The following is a 17,232-nucleotide window of genomic DNA, read 5'->3' as shown; positions in this document are numbered from 1 at the left end:
GCAGAAAAGGCGTTTGAAGACCTTCTCTTTGTTCCTCCCAAGGAGATGTGACCCTTACTGGATTGCTGCCCTCTCAGAATATGCATTGAGTCATCTTTTTTAAAATCACTATTTGCTTTTTTTTGAGAGAGAGAAATTATCCTAGGGTATATGTGCATCAGGATTTCAGGTTCTATTGCCTAGGGCTTCAAGAGTACATGAGAATCAGCCCTTCTGCACACCCCAGTGAAAAGATGACTTAGGTTTGGGTACGGGATGTTGATATGCAGAGTATTTCCTACAGCCTCTGCTTTGAGTCTGTTCAGGTCTAAGCAACTTATATAAATCAGCCCTTATAAGTCCAGGTGAATTAAGAAAACAGTTGAGGTTACTTTGACTCCCTTGAACACCTATAGTAATCAGGAACTTTGGGGAAATAAGCACTGGTCAGGGATTCTGTTGTTCCTGGGCTCGCTGGCCCATATCCATGTATCAGCATCAGTAGGGTAAATGATGCCTGGGAACAATGTTCATGCCTTTCCTCCTTATTCCAAGCCATAATTGGCATGGAAATGAATAAGTATATAGCAAAATGGTGGTGAATTTATATATTGCTATCCAATGGATACAAAATTGATATTAAAAAATCTCCCACTAATTTCTTTGCAGATCCTCCTTATACTGGAGCGTAGGCGGGGCCCTACCCCTGCTCTATTCACAATGTCTCTGGATATCAACTCCATCAGTTGGTTACTGATCTTCAAAATATATAGACTTAAAAAAGAAAGACAAAATGAACTGGCCTTTAATCTGCTAAATAATACAGCAAACTTCAGAACACTGTTAGTGATTCTAACCTGAAACTATCTTGTCTAATCCACAGCTGTCCATCCAAAGCCCTACACAGTTCACCCATCACAGCCAGATATTCTGGGCTGGATCTAGCTGAACTGTCAGAAAGCTATGTACATAATGCTTCTTAAACTATGTACAGAACAGCTTTCTGTGAACTGTACTTTTAGAGTAAGGGCCTCATCTTATGTTGACGGATCTTCTATGAAACAGCTTTTCAAAAACCACCACTGGCTTCATGATAGGAATGTTGCTGTGGCGCCTTCCATTCCATCATTCACTCCCACTCTGTAAAGGGCCACGTGAAAGTCTTCCTTCAGAACTACATGCAGGAAAACCATAATTCCTCCCAAATAACTTGTTTGCTTTTTCCCTGACAAACAACACAAATTAAATCAGCAATAACATCTTTTACCTTTGGCTACCAGAAGCTAATAGCCAAATTGTAGAACATATGTAGGATCCTATGGCTTACATATCTGCATTTGAAAAACCCTCCTCCTAATATTTTTATTTTACCCCCATTTTCCTCCATGTAGCCCCTATTTCCTTATTTTAATTGTGTGAATTCCTGAAAGCCACTTTATATACTTTCCCAACCAAGATAGGGCATAAACAAATAGAAATAAAGAAATCAATTTAATTTATCTTTTAAGGTATCGTCTAAGGAATCAAAAATAGAAGATGACTGAACAGAAGGTTTCTACTCTGTAATATTAGCCATGATTTACTCTCCTTTACATTACATATTTAACATAAGAAAATTTGTAGCAATGAAATGAAAGCTCTTCAATTACTATACTAATACAGAATCAAATGTCTTTAGATATGTCCTCCATATCTAAAGGTATACAACAGTGATAATGATATATGCAGATATTGATTGCAGCATGTTATGTAAAAACAAAATATTGAAAACCACTCAAAGGTACATAAATAGGGGATTTTTAAATTAATTATAGTACATTTATTCACGTAATGGCATACTGTATAGCCATTTAAAAGAGTCAGGTTTAAATAAACTGATGAGGACTGCTTTCCAAAATGTAGTGTTACATGAAAAAAAATCAATATACAGAATCATTTGTACTTCATGCCATCATTTATGAAAAAGGGAAATTTTAAAAATGTTAAGAAATCTCTACAAGGATCAATAGGAAACAGTGGAAGCCTGTGGGAAGGTGGAACTAGGTGTCAGGAAAACAGGAAAGTTAGAAATACTTACCCTCACTGCTGTCTTGCTCTTAGTATGTGCCCTTTAATTTTTTACCTAATCATGCATTTCTTACTTTTTTAAAAGGAGACAATTTAAGTATATAATTGGAATAAGGATTAGAATAACTAATAGAAAATATATGCCCCTATGGTTTTAAGGACACTACAAAAAGTATTTTGGTACAAAAATGTCTTAATATTTCCTGAAAATCTTTTTATCATAAACGGTGTCCCCAAAATGGTATTCAGATCTCAGAATTCTACAGATGCCTCCTTAATAGGTTATGAGCCTAGAAAAAAAAAAGCCCATACTATATACAAAGGTATAAAAACTATGGCTAACGGCCAGGCGCGGTGTCTCACGCCTGTAATCCTAGCACTTTGGGAGACCAAGGTGGGTGGATTACCTGAAGTCAGGAGTTTGAGACCAGCCAGACCAACACGATGAAACTCTGTCTCTACTAAAAATCAAGATACAGAATCTCTGTATCTTGTCTCTGGATATCAACTCCATCAGTTGATTACAAAAATTAGCCAGGTGTGGTGGTGCACACCTGTAATCCCAGCTACTCGAGACAGAGTGAGGCAGAATTGCTTGAACCCAGGAGGCGGAGGTTGCCATGAGCCGAAGTCTTGCCACTGCACTCCAGCCTGGGCAACAGAGTGAGACCCCGTCTCAAAGAAAAAAAAAAATTATGGCTAAACTACAAAGATAATAAAAGATCAATGAATTAAGCAATTCCTAAAGGAATGTATGGCTCTTTCTTACAAGTAAATGATAGGCAGGAAGCCATTGGGAGACCCTGGCAAATGGACACATCTCACTCCATTCTCCTAGCTTCAGCCCATTGCCTCTGGTCTGATGGGAAACAGATGATGGGAGCAGATGGACATTCACTGAGTTGTCAGAGGGATTTCTTGGGAAAGAAAAGGGATCAAAGAATCCTAAAATCAAGGAAAGATCAGACTCTGGATATGGGATTGTTGGAGCCTTTGGGTCAGCATTGCCATTCAGTCTTTCCCCTTAAACTATCTTCTCTACTGAGTAAGAAGCCATTGGGCAATTGATAAAAATTACAAATGTATCTGCCATTTGACCACATATAAAAATTTATTTTGTAGAAACACTGAGAACATGCAAAACAACATTTTTAACATGTTCAAAGTTTTTTTAGAATTGCTTGTGTTAGCAAAAGATTAGAATCAACACAAATGTTCATCAGTAAGAGATTTGCTAATAAATTACAGTATAGCTATACAATGGAATGCTGAGTCCATAAAAAAGTAAGGAGGCGGCTGGGCAAGATGGCTCACGCTTATAATCCAAGCACTTTGGGAGGCTGAGGTGGGCAGATCAGTTGAGCTCAGAGCTTGAGACCAGCCTGAGCAACATGGCAAAACCCAGTCGCTACAAAAAATACAAAAATTATCCAGGTGTGGTCGCTCACGCCTGTGGTCCCAGCTACTCAGGAGGCTGAGGTGGGAGGATGGCTTGAGCCCAGGAGGTAAGGGCTCCAGTGAGCCAAGATTATGCCACTGCACTCCAACCTGGGCGACACAGCAAGATCCTGTCTCAAAAAAAAAAAAAAAAAAAGTAAGAAGGTCTATAAAGAAAACCTTTCAACATGTACAGTTAAGAAAAAGCAGCAGCATACAAAGCAGTGTATATAGTATGCTTTCATTTGTACAAAACAAGTGGGTGATAGGGGAGATATCTATTGCAATTTACCCATAAGTAGGTAAAATATTCTTTAAAGTATACCAAAAACGAATCATGCTTGTTGCTCTGAGGAGGGATATTTAAGGAAATGAATACATTTTCTCCTACAAAATAAATTAATATTTTCCAAAGATTGGTGGAAAAATTTAAAACACTGCACAAAATCAATGGGAAAGGGGCAAGAGTATCTGCATGTGGCAGTGGGGGGCAATAATGAGGGTTAGGCCATCAGAATCCCTCTCCCTTGCCCTTCCATCTCCCCTGTGATGAAGGCCCATCCCTGTGATGAATATCTTCCCTTACCCACTGAAAGACACGGCATAGAATCATTGAGCTTCACTAATTATCATCTGGAAAGCATACAGTGGATTAAACTAACTCAAAATGCAAAGAACATGAATTCTATAGATAAAAAGCAACAAAAAGAAATGCTGGAAGTTACACACAGGAGGTGAGGGAGAAGCCACCTACATTTTTGAAAGCTTATCAAAAATTTCCACAAAGCAAACACAGTGTTGTTTCTGGCACCAGAAGTGCCTTCTTGGTCCCAGTGTGTATATGCGTGGGCAACTTCAAGCAGCATATCCCTGTGGCAGGTATTTGAGGACAGATCTAGTTGCTGAACTGGCAGAGAGGAGAGTGCTTCCCTTTAGTTGGCCTGGCCTTCTAGCTTAAGAAGTACTAAAATTTCTAATCCATAAAGGTTAAGACCCGGTCAGATTAAGCTTATGAAGGGATCTCAGGAAATTAGTAGATCTTAATAGTATTACATAAAGATCAGTTCTAATTGGGGAAAAGAATAAAAGAGCAAAGCAATTTCTCTGAAACTTAACTTTGAAGACTACACATACTAACAAATTACCTGTTTGAAAAGGTCAAGATTCTTCAATGCTGATCTTACTTTGGAATCTGCATTCCAAGACCACTTGAAGTTACCCAAAGGTACATGATATTCTTAAACAACCTTTCAAGGAAAGTGGCAGTTAAATAATCTTAATCAAAAACTTCACTTCTTAAGGATTTGTGGATTCAAGTTTAGTGTTGCAAGTAATCATAAAATTATTCCTTGCCTTGCTTTATTCCTACCTAAAAGCAAACAAACAAAAAACAGATTCTGCATTCTCACCTCAAAATTAGAGGAGGAAGCTACTACACTAAGGACAATGAAGTGTACTTCGCTCCACTAAGCTGGCCCCAGAATTCTGCTAGCAATCTTCAATATAGATGTAAACAGTACAATCCCCACCCCTTTTGAGAGCCCCTGTTACTTCTTGGGTGCATACAGGTATAAAAATTGCTTTACGTTTAAAATGCTAACTCATGTTCAATGGAAGTTGTCATAGTTGTTGACCTCAAATAGAAAGGCATTTACTAGTATAACCTCTCTGTGGAGGGAACACTATGTGTGGCCTTCAAAACAAATTCTAATATTCTAATAGCTCTAATTTTCTCTTGATTATTTTAAAGAGAGTGTTCAAAATCCAAATAATCAAAGAAATATATATAGTTTTGTGATTATGGACAGGAAGTTAATAACCAGTTTAGGGAGCAAAAATAAATCATGTTCCATTTATAAGACTGAGTATCTGAACCCAGATAGGAGTAAGAAATGAAACACGAAATTTAAATATTTTGTTTACTAAATCAAAATTCTCTGCTCAAACTAATAGCCTTTTCATTTGAAATGCAGAAAGAAATAATAATTTTTTCATCACTTCCAATATCCATAATCATTAGCCAATAATATACATTATCCAACTAAAATTATTTGACCACTCCAAAATAGCTTCAGAATGAATTACTATATCTCAGTCCCTATGTTTCACTAACCTGTAAGTTTATCTGAAGCCGATTAGAATCCAAAATTTTCACTTTACATGGAAGAGGCAGCAGGAGGTTCAGAGCTAACTAAGCAATGTCAAGCTGTAGGTGTAGGTTTCACATCTTTCCAAAATCTCCAGCAGAAACATAAGAAAACATCTCAATTTTCCCTGTTCTTAAGGATAAATGATACAAAACCATCCTAAATCACATCATTTCCTTCAGAAACCACAAGCTGCTCAATGACAGCCAAAGAACTCAGAAACGGAATGGTTTTGTTAAAACTTGGAACTGGTTGTATTTTTAGTTTTTCTTCACACTTCTATAAAATGCTTTTAACAAAAATGCTATTGTCATAAGCCACATATACAGTCAAATCTCCGAGTAAACAGAAGGACAACCATACAAAAAATACAATATTTAGATCCTATATAGTTTTTCTACATTAAGGAAGTTTTCAGATGCAGTTTAGAGCTTCAACATACCTTGGAAATATGCTTGTGTAATAAGAAAACTGTAGCTGAGAAATGTTAGACAGCTATTCAGGTACAAAAGTCAGAACTTGAACTCAGTTATCCTAAATTATCTAGTGCTTTTGGTTAACAATTGTTTCCACAGTATACACAGCTTTTAAAGATGAAATATACAACCCTGAAAAATCTTTATTACAGAGGTCTCCACTTGGTAGAAGGAGAGAAATAAAAACATAATTAAAATATGCCATCAAGATGACAAAAAAATTACAGAGCAAGAAACACACATTTTGTGACAAACCTCTGAGTGACTTAAGATGCTGTGTGCTGTAAATATGCAATCAGTGTGTGAACATATTAAAAAATTTTCATCTGACAATAAACAGCCACATCAATAATCAATAAAAGTAAAGTCCACGACAGTTAGAAAATCAAATGTTGAATTTTCAATATGCTAGAGATCTGTTTAAGAGTCAAGAACACAAAACAAAGAATCAAAAAAAAAAAAAAAAAAGCCAAGGGTATGACCTACAAAAGAACTATGAAAACACAACCTGCCTATTTCTGGAACGGGTCATGTTTTCCCTAGCAGGCAGGAATGTTGGGATAGAATGTTGGGTGGTACAGGCAGGAAGCAGCAGGACAGTTTCTATGCCCATTTGAGTAGCATCTCTGATCCTTCCTTCCTCAGTCCTAGAGGGAAGGATATAAAGTTTCCCAGCTATATCTGGCTCTGCTTAGACATAGTGAGCCAGAAGGAGAGGTTTACCGGCGTTAGCATACTGCAACATTAGTCGGTTTCTCCAAACAAGTCCATGATAGGAAGATAGCAAGTGAAAATGAAGGGCAGCATGTTTTGTACAGATATGTACATTTGACTCAAATGAATATTAAGTCAAACATCTCACAAATGCTCAACCAAATGGAATAAATACTCACCAAAGGGTCACTGCACTAAGGCATAAGATCTGTTAAATAATATAATGAGGGTACCACCACCTTTCCCTACCTAAAAACACACCTTCTATGGGATAAGTTGGGAAGATCTATGCAGTAATGGGAATAGTTTCTTTTTGTTTTGCTATGCTGTTTCGAAGGAAAATTCCAAAGTGAATCATTCAGAAAAGAAGAGAACCAGAGCACCTCTGATGAGGAAGGGAGAATGGCCCTTCTTTATGGGAAAGAACTACATGATTATCTAAAGGTCGAAAAGGCAAAAACATTTTTCACATTAAATTCACTATAAGTTCTTTGGAATCTTTATAAGGAATCATATTAGATTGAATTCTTATGCAATAGCAAGGCATTTTCTTGAACAAACGTAGTGACAAAACTTTTAATTTCATAAAGCCTTTCTTTAAAATAATCAGGAGTTTTCAGAGATAATTCATTGAATCTGACCAGCCTCTTTTTGGTTTGTTCTGCCCCTTCGAGCTGACTTCTCAGCCCCACATTCCTCTACCTGTTTATATCAAAACAAAGACAGGCAGAACTCTGAACTGACAAGAGACATTTGGGCCATCTAAGATGCTGGAAAAATAAAATACACAGAAGGAAACATTCACCTTTGAGCTAATTTTTACAACCATGCCAACTTCAATGTTAATAGTAAAGAACCATTTGTGCCTTTTTAATTGAAAGGAATTTTATTTCATTGTAACATACAGAACTTTGGAACTACTTTGATTTTGGAAGTATAAACGTAAAAGGTGAAGCAAACGAATGTTTGCCTAACTGCTATGTGCGAGCTGCTTGGCTAGACCCTTTGCACAGTGGGTCACTTACATTCTGTTAAAGGGAGATGGTGGTAACTCCAGTTTCCAGTAAACAAAAGAAGTAGGCAAAGCTGCTGTGCACTCACTGGTTAGTCTATTCAATATTGTTTTAAAGGAAGATGATCAAAAAAGAAGAATGGTGCCTGGTGGAATTTATTCTTCTATAGTATCAGAAATATTTGCACAGCTGGAGACTGCAGGTATAGAACTACTCATTTTTCACTCAGGAGGGTTATGTGTAGGTGTGTTGGGCCAACAGAAGGGTCCTTTTTTCACATTTTGGTTATTAGAGTCTGTTGGTTCTCAAATTCCATACCAGGTAGGCAAACATTCATTTCCTTTACCTTTCTATTCCCAACCAGAGATTGTGGTCTTTATGTGCAATTAGAGTCAATCTGTGACTGTCACTGTCCCTCTTTCACAAAATTAAGGAAGACATTGTGAGCATCCTCAAAAATTAAAATAGCAGAGGGAGCTCCTAACTTTCCTACTTAAATTTGCCTGACTCCTCACACTAGCAACCCATCTCTAAGGCAGGCTTCTCCATTGCCAGCTCTAGCCTTTGTAACTACCCTTCTCTCTTCCTCTAAGCCCCCTCCTCATTAGCAATAAAATATATATCCCAACGTAGAACCCAACTTAGTTCCCATCATCTTACCAGAAGTGCCCCCTACCCCCGCCCCAAGCACTCTAAGGGTGCTCTGGAAAGGTACTTGATCATTTGAAGACTATTTTTTTGCAGTAGGAGTGAGATACAATTTTAAGATCATAATAAAATGCTGGGGACAAATTTCCTAAATTTCTCAAACTCTTTTGATGTAGCTCTAAATTTTACCATTAAAATATCCATTTGTGATCATAGAAAAGGTGAAAATCAGTTTTCTGATTTGGTACTTATTACATGAGGTTGGTTACTTATAGAACTTACAAATAATGTTGTTTCAGTGGCTTTGTTTCATTATACTGGGTGGTCCATTTAAAACACTGTCAATACAACCCCACTTCAAAAAAGGATTTACAAATGGGCCACTTTACACAACAGCTATGGTGAGGATTATATAAGTACTCTAAGGTTCAGAGTTTATTTTGTGTAAATATGGTCTAGACTCATTATCCTACCCCCATCTCCCAGCCTGGAGCGAGAGAGAGAGAAAAAAATAAAGGAATAAACCTGGTGAGAAAACAGGAAGGAGCTGCAGATTTGGGGGGAAAAATGCTAAAAGAAACATTTAAGGTGGCTCTCTGTGAATGACAAAGCTGGGCCATAATACAGGTGGCTTAAGTTGAAAAGAAGCAGAATAAGGAGTCTGGACTGTACCTGAAAATCCCCAAGTCAGACCTGCAAGGCCAAGCCTTGCTCAGTAATGAGCCCTCTGATATGTGGGGTGAAGCCATGAACAAGGTGGAAAGCCACACCTCCCAGGGAACTGAAGTCCCCAGGCTTGATACTCACGCTGACACTGTCCCCAAGACTGGCGAGCCCAGCCCCAGCAGCAGTCAATCCTCCCACCATAACGACATAGGCCAATCGATGATACTATTTGCCTGGGCCACCTACCAAAAAAAAAGATTCAAAATAAATAAGGACACTTTTGAGAAGAAAGGTAATTTCCTCTTTATCATTACTTTAGAAAAAATGTCAAACACATCCAACAATTTTCTACAAACTCTTTTACGCCTGCAGAAATTTAAGGTTAAAACACCTTCACAGAAATAGTTCTGCTATGATCTAATGTCAAATTAGATCATACCCCATCCCCCAACACACAAGGGTAGGAGAAAAAAGGGGAGGGAAAGATGCTTTCTTAACTAGAAATAGCACCAGCTAACACCAACAATTCTCAAGGCTGCCACTCACAGGATAGTTTCTGAAGCTTGAAATAAAACAGATTCCTCAAAGACCCACACCTGTTACTGGGGTGAAAGCCAGGTTTGACTGATTCACCATAAACTGAAAAGTATTAAATAAGACATGTCAAAGCAGAAAAAATTTCTGCCTCATATAAAAGGTGGATAGGGGAAGGAGCAGAAAGAAAGTTTCTCAAAAATCAAGTGTAACAGAGCTCTTTTTGAGACATAACTGTGGCAGAAACAAACAAAAAAAAAAGTACTAGAAAAAAGTCTAAATAAAACCAAGGAGAGTTTAAAGTGTAGCTGATATCTCAAGTATCCTTGTGGTTTGAAACTTGCTTAGATCAACAATTCATAGTATTTTCTTCTCTAATGTAAATAATGCCTAAAGAAAGTAATTTCAGGATACAGATTTATCCACCTGATTATAAGTTGACACATTATTTGCTAAATTGTTTCCTTGTTTAGAGTCACACCTAAATGACTTTTTTCCTCTGGGTATCAGCATTTTAATTTGCTGTTTCAGACATCTTTTTAAAGTTACAAAAAGCTATATGCATTCACATCATATGCATATCTTGTGATGGGTTTCTTGTTGCAAATATGTGTGCAAGAAATGCATAACATACCCAAATGTGAGCACAGAATTGCTTTTAAAAATAAAATAAAAAGGTCTAGACTCTGGCTGCTATCACATTTTCTTAAAGTCTCCTTATCTTTTCAATTCCCCTTTTGTTTTACCTGCCCTTTCTACCCCCAGGCCCAAAGTACGAAATAACCCCGAACTTTCTATTTCCTCCGACCAGGTAGTGAACAAGCAGCTGTGCTTTTTCTTGGCGCTCCACTGGTTCCCCTCCGTTCGCCTCCGGGTACAAGAAAGCGAATCAATTGTGGAATTGATTCGTTCCAAGATTGCAGGTAAAACAGGTGCGGCATCTTTCTTTGGAACTAGGCAGGGACCTACACGGAGGGGTGGGGGCAGGGGTCGCTGAAGGAAGGCGACCAGGCGGCGGTGTCCGCCAGAGTAAAACCTCTTCTCGCAGCAGCCATCTGCACCTGGGACGAGCCTAGTCTGTAATTGCGCGGAGGTGAGGGGGACCGAGCACACCCTCCCGACAGACCCAGTGTCTCTCACACACCGGAGCGGCCCCGCAGCGCGGGAGGACCGGCTGAGTGACAGCGGAGACGCGGCCCGAGGTTGTTGGAACCTGTCACAGCACGCCGCCGTCAGGCTCGCCCGAGTCTGAGGAGCGGCGCAGTGTGTGCGCTCTCACACACACACATCCACACACATGCTCACATTCACGGAGCGCCCACCCTCTGGTCCTCATTTTGAGTCTCCTTCCCTCAAGAAAACCAAATAGGAAGGCCCACAAATCTCCCCCGTAGCCCAGTCGCTGACTCGCGCCCACCCTCTGTGTGAGCGGCCCCGAGAGCCCTGAGCCCAGCCCGGGCCTCCCCCCGGGCGCCTGGAAGCTTCCCCACTGAAGAGCCGTCTAGTTCAGGCGCGGGAGTTTCCCGGGTAAGGGATGTTCCGCGCGTCACCTCGGCGTAGGTGGCTAAACCGCGCCCTCAGAGCTGAGATCCCGGGCTCCAGCCGCTCCTCTCCCTCAGTCCTAATTGGCGAGCCGGGGCGAGTCGCCCTCGGGGGGCCGCGGCTGGGGTCCCAGACTCGCAAGGGCGCGCCCTCTCCGCCTCGGGCGGGCACTCGGAGCCGCTGGACCGCTCTCCTCGCGCCACGCTGTGCGGTGGCCCAACTTCTGGATGGGGGAGACGCCTCTCTGACCGCGAAACCCCGCGGGGAAAAGTGACCGAAGACAGTGAGTGTGAAATTAGCGCGGGAAGGAGGAGAGGGCGCCCCGGGGCCCAGCTCACCTCCCGTCAAACTCGGCAGCCGCCTGCAGGTAGAGCGAGGATACCAGCACCAGCGCCAGGAGAAAATCCATGTTGGGCAGCGGGTCCTGGGGCGCAGCGCAGTGGCGCGCGAGGAACAGGTTGGGGTGGTGGGCGCCGATGGGAGGCGCCCTTCTGAGAGTCTCGAAGAACCCCCAGCCCTCGCCACCCGGGTTACTGCTGCCGCTCCCGGAGGACAGCGGCGAGGCGCGCGGCAGGAGCAGGTCTGCTGCGCGGCGCCCGGAGCCCCCTCCCGCTCCCTTCTAGCTAGGGGAGGCGCTGCAGGGGTAGCTGCGCCGCCCGCGGGGAGGGGCGCCAGGGGCTGGCAGGGGGTGCGCGTGCGCCCGACTCGCGGCCCTCCCAGCCCCGGGCGAACGGTGAGCGCGCTCGGCTCCTCCCGGGGGCCCAGCGGGGCAGGCAACTCCGGGGCAGGGGCGCTGCGGAAAGGCAGTGGCTCTTGGGGGTTAGCCAAGCGGGGCGATCCCCAGCCTGGGAGAAAAGTTGCAAACCCTCTCTGGGAGAGGTAAAGCAGGGTGCCCAGCAGGAAAGGGGGAGTCGAGGAGGAAAGGAGCCCGAGGCGTAGGTGCACGCTCCGCAGGTTCCGCCCGAACAGGTGGTGACTGCAGGGGCGAGCAGTAGCTTTCACCGGAGGGCGGAGAAGCCCTAGAGCAGAGAGGTTTATGGGGCTGGAGCTGAGCAGTGTCTGCATTTACTGAAACCACAGCACGACTTGGACAAATTAGCGAAGGCAAACTCTAGGAGTTTGCTTTTCCCGCAGAGTTGGCAAAGGCATATTTTTTATTTTGTAACTAACCAAAAGAAATATTTGGCTCTCCAGTCGAGTTTTGAAGAAGAAATGAGCAGACTGTTTCTGTCTCTATCAGCTCAACTCCCGAGCACATTAGGACGGGACTGCCCCTCTAGGGATGAGTACCTGCCAGAGAGGAAGGGCTGCTACTGCCTAGTAGTGTTGTGGTGCCTGATCTTGAGGGGATCACTTAGAAACCATTTTAAGTAATCATTGTTCAGTTGTTGCAGAGTAAAAAGTATTGTACTAAATGACTGTGTTCAAATGAAAACATGATTATCCTAAGATGTGCATGAGCCCAATCAAGTCACCCCTCTTCCCAACCTTACCTCGAATGACAGCCTTGAGCAGTGATCATCTGTCATCTCCCGTACCTCTCAATGTCCTCATTTCTCTTCCTCCAGTCCATGGCCTCCTTGCCTTTCTTGCACGTTCCAGGCATGCCCCTGCCTTGGGGCCAGTGACTGGCTGTTTTCTCTATCTGGACCCAAATATCTACATGGCTCACACCCTTACTTCCTTCAGTCTTTGCTCAAATGTCACCTCTTCGAGGAGGCCAATCACGATCATCCTATTTAAAACTGCAACTTGCCCTCTACAAATATCTACATGGCACATGCCCTCACTTCCTTTAGTCTTTGCTCAAATGTCACACCTCTTTGAAGAGGCCAGTCATGACCATCCTATTTAAACCTCTAACTTGCCCTCCTTCTGATGATCCTTGGACTGTCCTACTTTGTCTTTTCTCCATACCACTCATCTTTTATATTACTATATAGCTTGCATATTTTTTGTTTGTATGTTTTCTTTCTGCTAGAATGCAAGCTGTACAAAGGCAGGTATCTTTATCACCTAGAACACTGCCTGGCACATAGTAGGTGCTCATAAATGTTTGTTCAATTCATTTGCTACATTACAAACGTTTTCCCCCATCTTCATTTTCTTTTTGAGTTTTCTACAACTTCAAATTTTTAATGGAAAGTTCTGTGGCAGGGTGATCTCACTATCCTGATCATTCAGTGTGTGTAAAAAACAGGAATTTTCTTCAAGGAAAGGAAAAATAATGGTTTCAACTTAAATGGCTCTTTGATTTCTAAGTTGTTTTCAGTTAGCAAAACAAGTTTCTATTTTAATCTCAAGAAAGATCCATGCCAATTCAGGCTTGGGACATTATTTTAGGCAAGCAGCTTGGTGTCATCCATTTCAGGTCCTTCTAATGAAGTCCAAAAACGTAGGAGTCAAAATATTTTTTCTGCAGAAAATCAAATTTTTGTAAGTGTAGGCATGGTTCCAGGTTCCAGTGGCTGCTCCTTAGCTGTTTTTGTTTGTTGGTTGGTTAGTTGGTGCCTGGGTTAGATTTACAAATAAACCTCACTGGAGCAATGGATGATTAGGGAGAAAGGGGGTAATATACGGCTAAAAAACTGGAGATCTAAGGAAAAGAGGAAGAGTGGTGGATGAAAACAGGATAAATAACTGGAGGAAAAAGTGTAATGCCGCATCTACATGCGTCTTTCTTTTGTTTTCCATATATTTGCTTTGGCCTAGAAAACACTCCTTCTTCATTTAAATTTAGCCTCCTCTTCATTCCTCTTCCTTCTTCATTTGGACAATCTCCCCTTACCCTTTGAGTTTAAATTTAGCAGACAGTCCCCCAGGAAGCCTTTTCTGACTTTTTGATTGGCTGAGACTAGTGTTTTATATACTTCTATTACACTTAGCATGCTCTAAGGTAGCTCTTAATGTACTGTGTTGTAATTGCCTCCCTACCACTCTGGGTCCCGTGAGACATTAGTCTAACCAATAGAAGGGCCAGGGCAGTGTCTGTCTTGTCACTATATCCCTTATCCCCAGCACAATGCCTGGCACAAAGCTTAAGTTCAGCAAAGATTAAATAGATGGATTGGATTAAATTGAATTCTGCCTGGTGAACTTTAGCTTCTCCCTTGAGTAAAATGTAGCTAATTATATCAGTCTTTGTTAAATCATGGAATAAGGAGACTCTAAAGGACTTCCAAGGTCTAACTGGTTATTATGCTGCAACTATGGCCACCAATGATCATTCCAAAAAAGAGGCGGAGTTGCCATGGGAGTGACATTTCATTATCTCAGTCTTGAAAACAAATGAGCAAGAATGAGATCAAAACAGCTAGCTTTTAGCAATAACTCTACTTTTTCAGGAGGACAAACTTTTGATTGGCTTCTTAACAGGTAATGACACCTTGCAGGTAGTAATCTCAATTTTCTCGTGCACAAATAATTTTCTGTGACCGGTCACAACGTGATACAGATAAATAGCAAAATAGAATCAAACAAACACAACTTCAAACCTTTAAAATTTAGAAGCTCATAGTCTTTTTTCTTTTCAGTAACTATTTATTAAGGACCTATAATGTATTGGCCATTTCTAGCTAGGTGCTAGGATTTCAGCTAAGAACAAGACAAAGTCCTGCCCTGAAAGGGTTTACATTCCAGTGGGGGAGCAATACAAAAGGACTATGTAGAGAAAAAAGGAGTAAAGAGAGGATAAAGGGAGGTTACAGTTGTAGAAAATGATGGAGGTGTGATTGTAGATGGAGTGCTTTGGTCACCTTTGGGGAGGTAACATTTGAGCAGAGACTGAATGAAGTGAGGGAGAGAGCCACATGAGGGTGTGGGATGCAGCCCATGTCCACACAGACGGTAGAGCGGTGTGTTTTCTCTATCAAGCTCTGAAATGACTTCTCATAGTTGGTGTCATACAAACCATTAAACAAGATATTGCTCCCCCTCTTCCCACACCCCATACACAGTAGTGGCACAGGCATAGGATGACTCCTTTTAAAAGCTCCTATTAAGAGAAAGATACACATAGCTGCTTGTTCACAGCAATTTTGACTCCCAGCTGAGCAAGAATTATGGAGACTCTCTGTTCTGGCAGTGCAGAAAGTGCCTTGGTTAGACATTTGGGATACTCTGCTTCTCTTAGAGGAACTACCTTGTCCATAATTTTCCATAGCCATATCAGAAGTGACTGTTAGAGAAAATGCCTTCCTAGGGGGCTGCATATCGTTCACAACCCCTTTTCTGCTGGTAAAAATTTGAAGGCTTGAGTATTGCTTTAAGGAGCTAACAGATTCGTGGTTTCTGTGGCAACTAGGTTTCCTTAAAACCATAATAGGCTTCTGATCTAATTGCTTCCAGTCAGTTGCTTGTGGAAATAACAGCAAAGTCTTTTCTAGTCCTAGTTCTGAAGCCTGCTTTATTTCTTTGCTTCCTTGTATCCATACTTCACTTTCTCATCTTAATGGAGGGCTGCCTTGAGGCTAGCTGAAATAATAGTGTTGTTTAGGAGGGCGATACCTTAATCTGATCCTTGCCACAAGGCTTGGATCCCTTCATTTTTATTAATGTTTGGGTCACAAAAACAGCTCTCTTCTTCAGCCCTGAGAGGCCCTAAATTTCTGGACGTTCTCACTTCCTTCCATTTCTGCTCGCAAAGCAGCCAGTTCTTGCCTGAGTTCATCTTTCTTATGATACCTTACTTAAATCAAAAAAGAACAGTGAAGTACGCTAACATTCTCATTTTTACAACTATATTCCTTTGATTTGGATATGTGATGTGCCTTCCAAGTTATTATAGATAACAATTTTATGAAATAGCATAAGCATCACCAGCTTTCTAGCCTACACAGAGCAGCTATAGTTATGCCTTGTAAAACCACAATCCAACTGTATAATCCCTCCAATGACTTCCCATAATAAGCAGAGTAAAAAAACTCTTTGCTCTGTCCCCCTAGCTATATCTTTAATTGCAAATTTGCCTGACCATTAAGAAAATGCAGGGTTTTAAATTAAGACAGCATTTTTTCTGATACCAATTTCTATGTCAGTTAAGGTGAAAGGTTAAAATGCTACAACAAAGAGACCCAAAATATAATGACTTTCAAAAGATAGAAATTATTTCTTTATCATGTAACAGTCTGAAGTGAGTGTATCAGGTTGGTGGACAGCTCTGTTCCATGAGGTCTTTCAGGTCCCAGCCTGACAGTGACTCTCTCACCTTCACAGTCATTCTAATAGTTACCATTCTAGCTAGTGAGATGGAGGAAAAGAAAGTATGAATGGGAGTTCACTCATGATTTGGCTCTCTGTTTGTCTGTTATTGGTGTATAAGAATGCTTGTGATTTTTGTAATTGATTTTGTATCCTGAGACTTTGCTGAAGTTGCTTATCAGCTTAAGGAGATTTTGGGCTGAGACAATGCAGTTTTCTAGGTATACAATCATGTCGTCTGCAAACAGGGACAATTTGACTTCCTCTTTTCCTAATTGAATACCCTTTATTTCCTTCTCCTGCCTAATTGCCCTGGCCAGAACTTCCAACACTATGTTGAATAGGAGTGGTGAGAGAGGGCATCCCTGTCTTGTGCCAGTTTTCAAAGGGAATGCTTCCAGTTTTTGCCCATTCAGTATGATATTGGCTGTGGGTTTGTCATAGATAGCTCTTATTATTTTGAAATACGTCCCATCAGTACCTAATTTGTTGAGAGTTTTTAGCATGAAGGGTTGTTGAATCTTGTCAAAGACCTTTTTTGCATCTATTGAGATAATCATGTGGTTTTTGTCTTTGGTTCTGTTTATATGCTGGATTACATTTATTGATTTGTGTATATTGAACCAGCCTTGCATCCCAGGGATGAAGCCCACTTGATCATGGTGGATAAGCATTTTGATGTGCTGCTGGATTCGGTTTGCCAGTATTTTATTGAGGATTTTTTGCATCAATGTTCATCAAGGATATTGGTCTTTATACCCAAAGAACTATAAATCATGCTGCTATAAAGACACATGCACACGTGTGTTT

At 41.2% G+C, this 17,232-nt stretch overlaps 1 protein-coding gene across 3 annotated transcripts in view; it reads right to left on the bottom strand.

The window, feature by feature from the left end:
* The window catches only part of NPNT (nephronectin), a 79,414-nt gene extending 67,599 nt beyond the window's left edge, over positions 1-11,815 (bottom strand). Inside the window, 2 exon segments of one of the 3 annotated variants that reach the window (NM_001131995.1) lie at positions 9,289-9,389; positions 11,562-11,815. In NM_001131995.1, coding sequence (NP_001125467.1) covers positions 9,289-9,389; positions 11,562-11,632 — 172 coding nt within the window. In that variant the 5' untranslated portion in view covers positions 11,633-11,815. 3 annotated transcript variants of the gene reach the window in all.
* Positions 11,816-17,232: the final 5,417 nt, after the last annotated feature.

Source organism: Pongo abelii, chromosome 3, assembly GCF_028885655.2.
Source record: "Pongo abelii isolate AG06213 chromosome 3, NHGRI_mPonAbe1-v2.0_pri, whole genome shotgun sequence".
NCBI lineage: Eukaryota > Metazoa > Chordata > Mammalia > Primates > Hominidae > Pongo > Pongo abelii.
The sequence above is the reverse complement of the archived record's forward strand: the minus strand, read 5'-3'. Positions and strand labels throughout refer to the sequence as shown.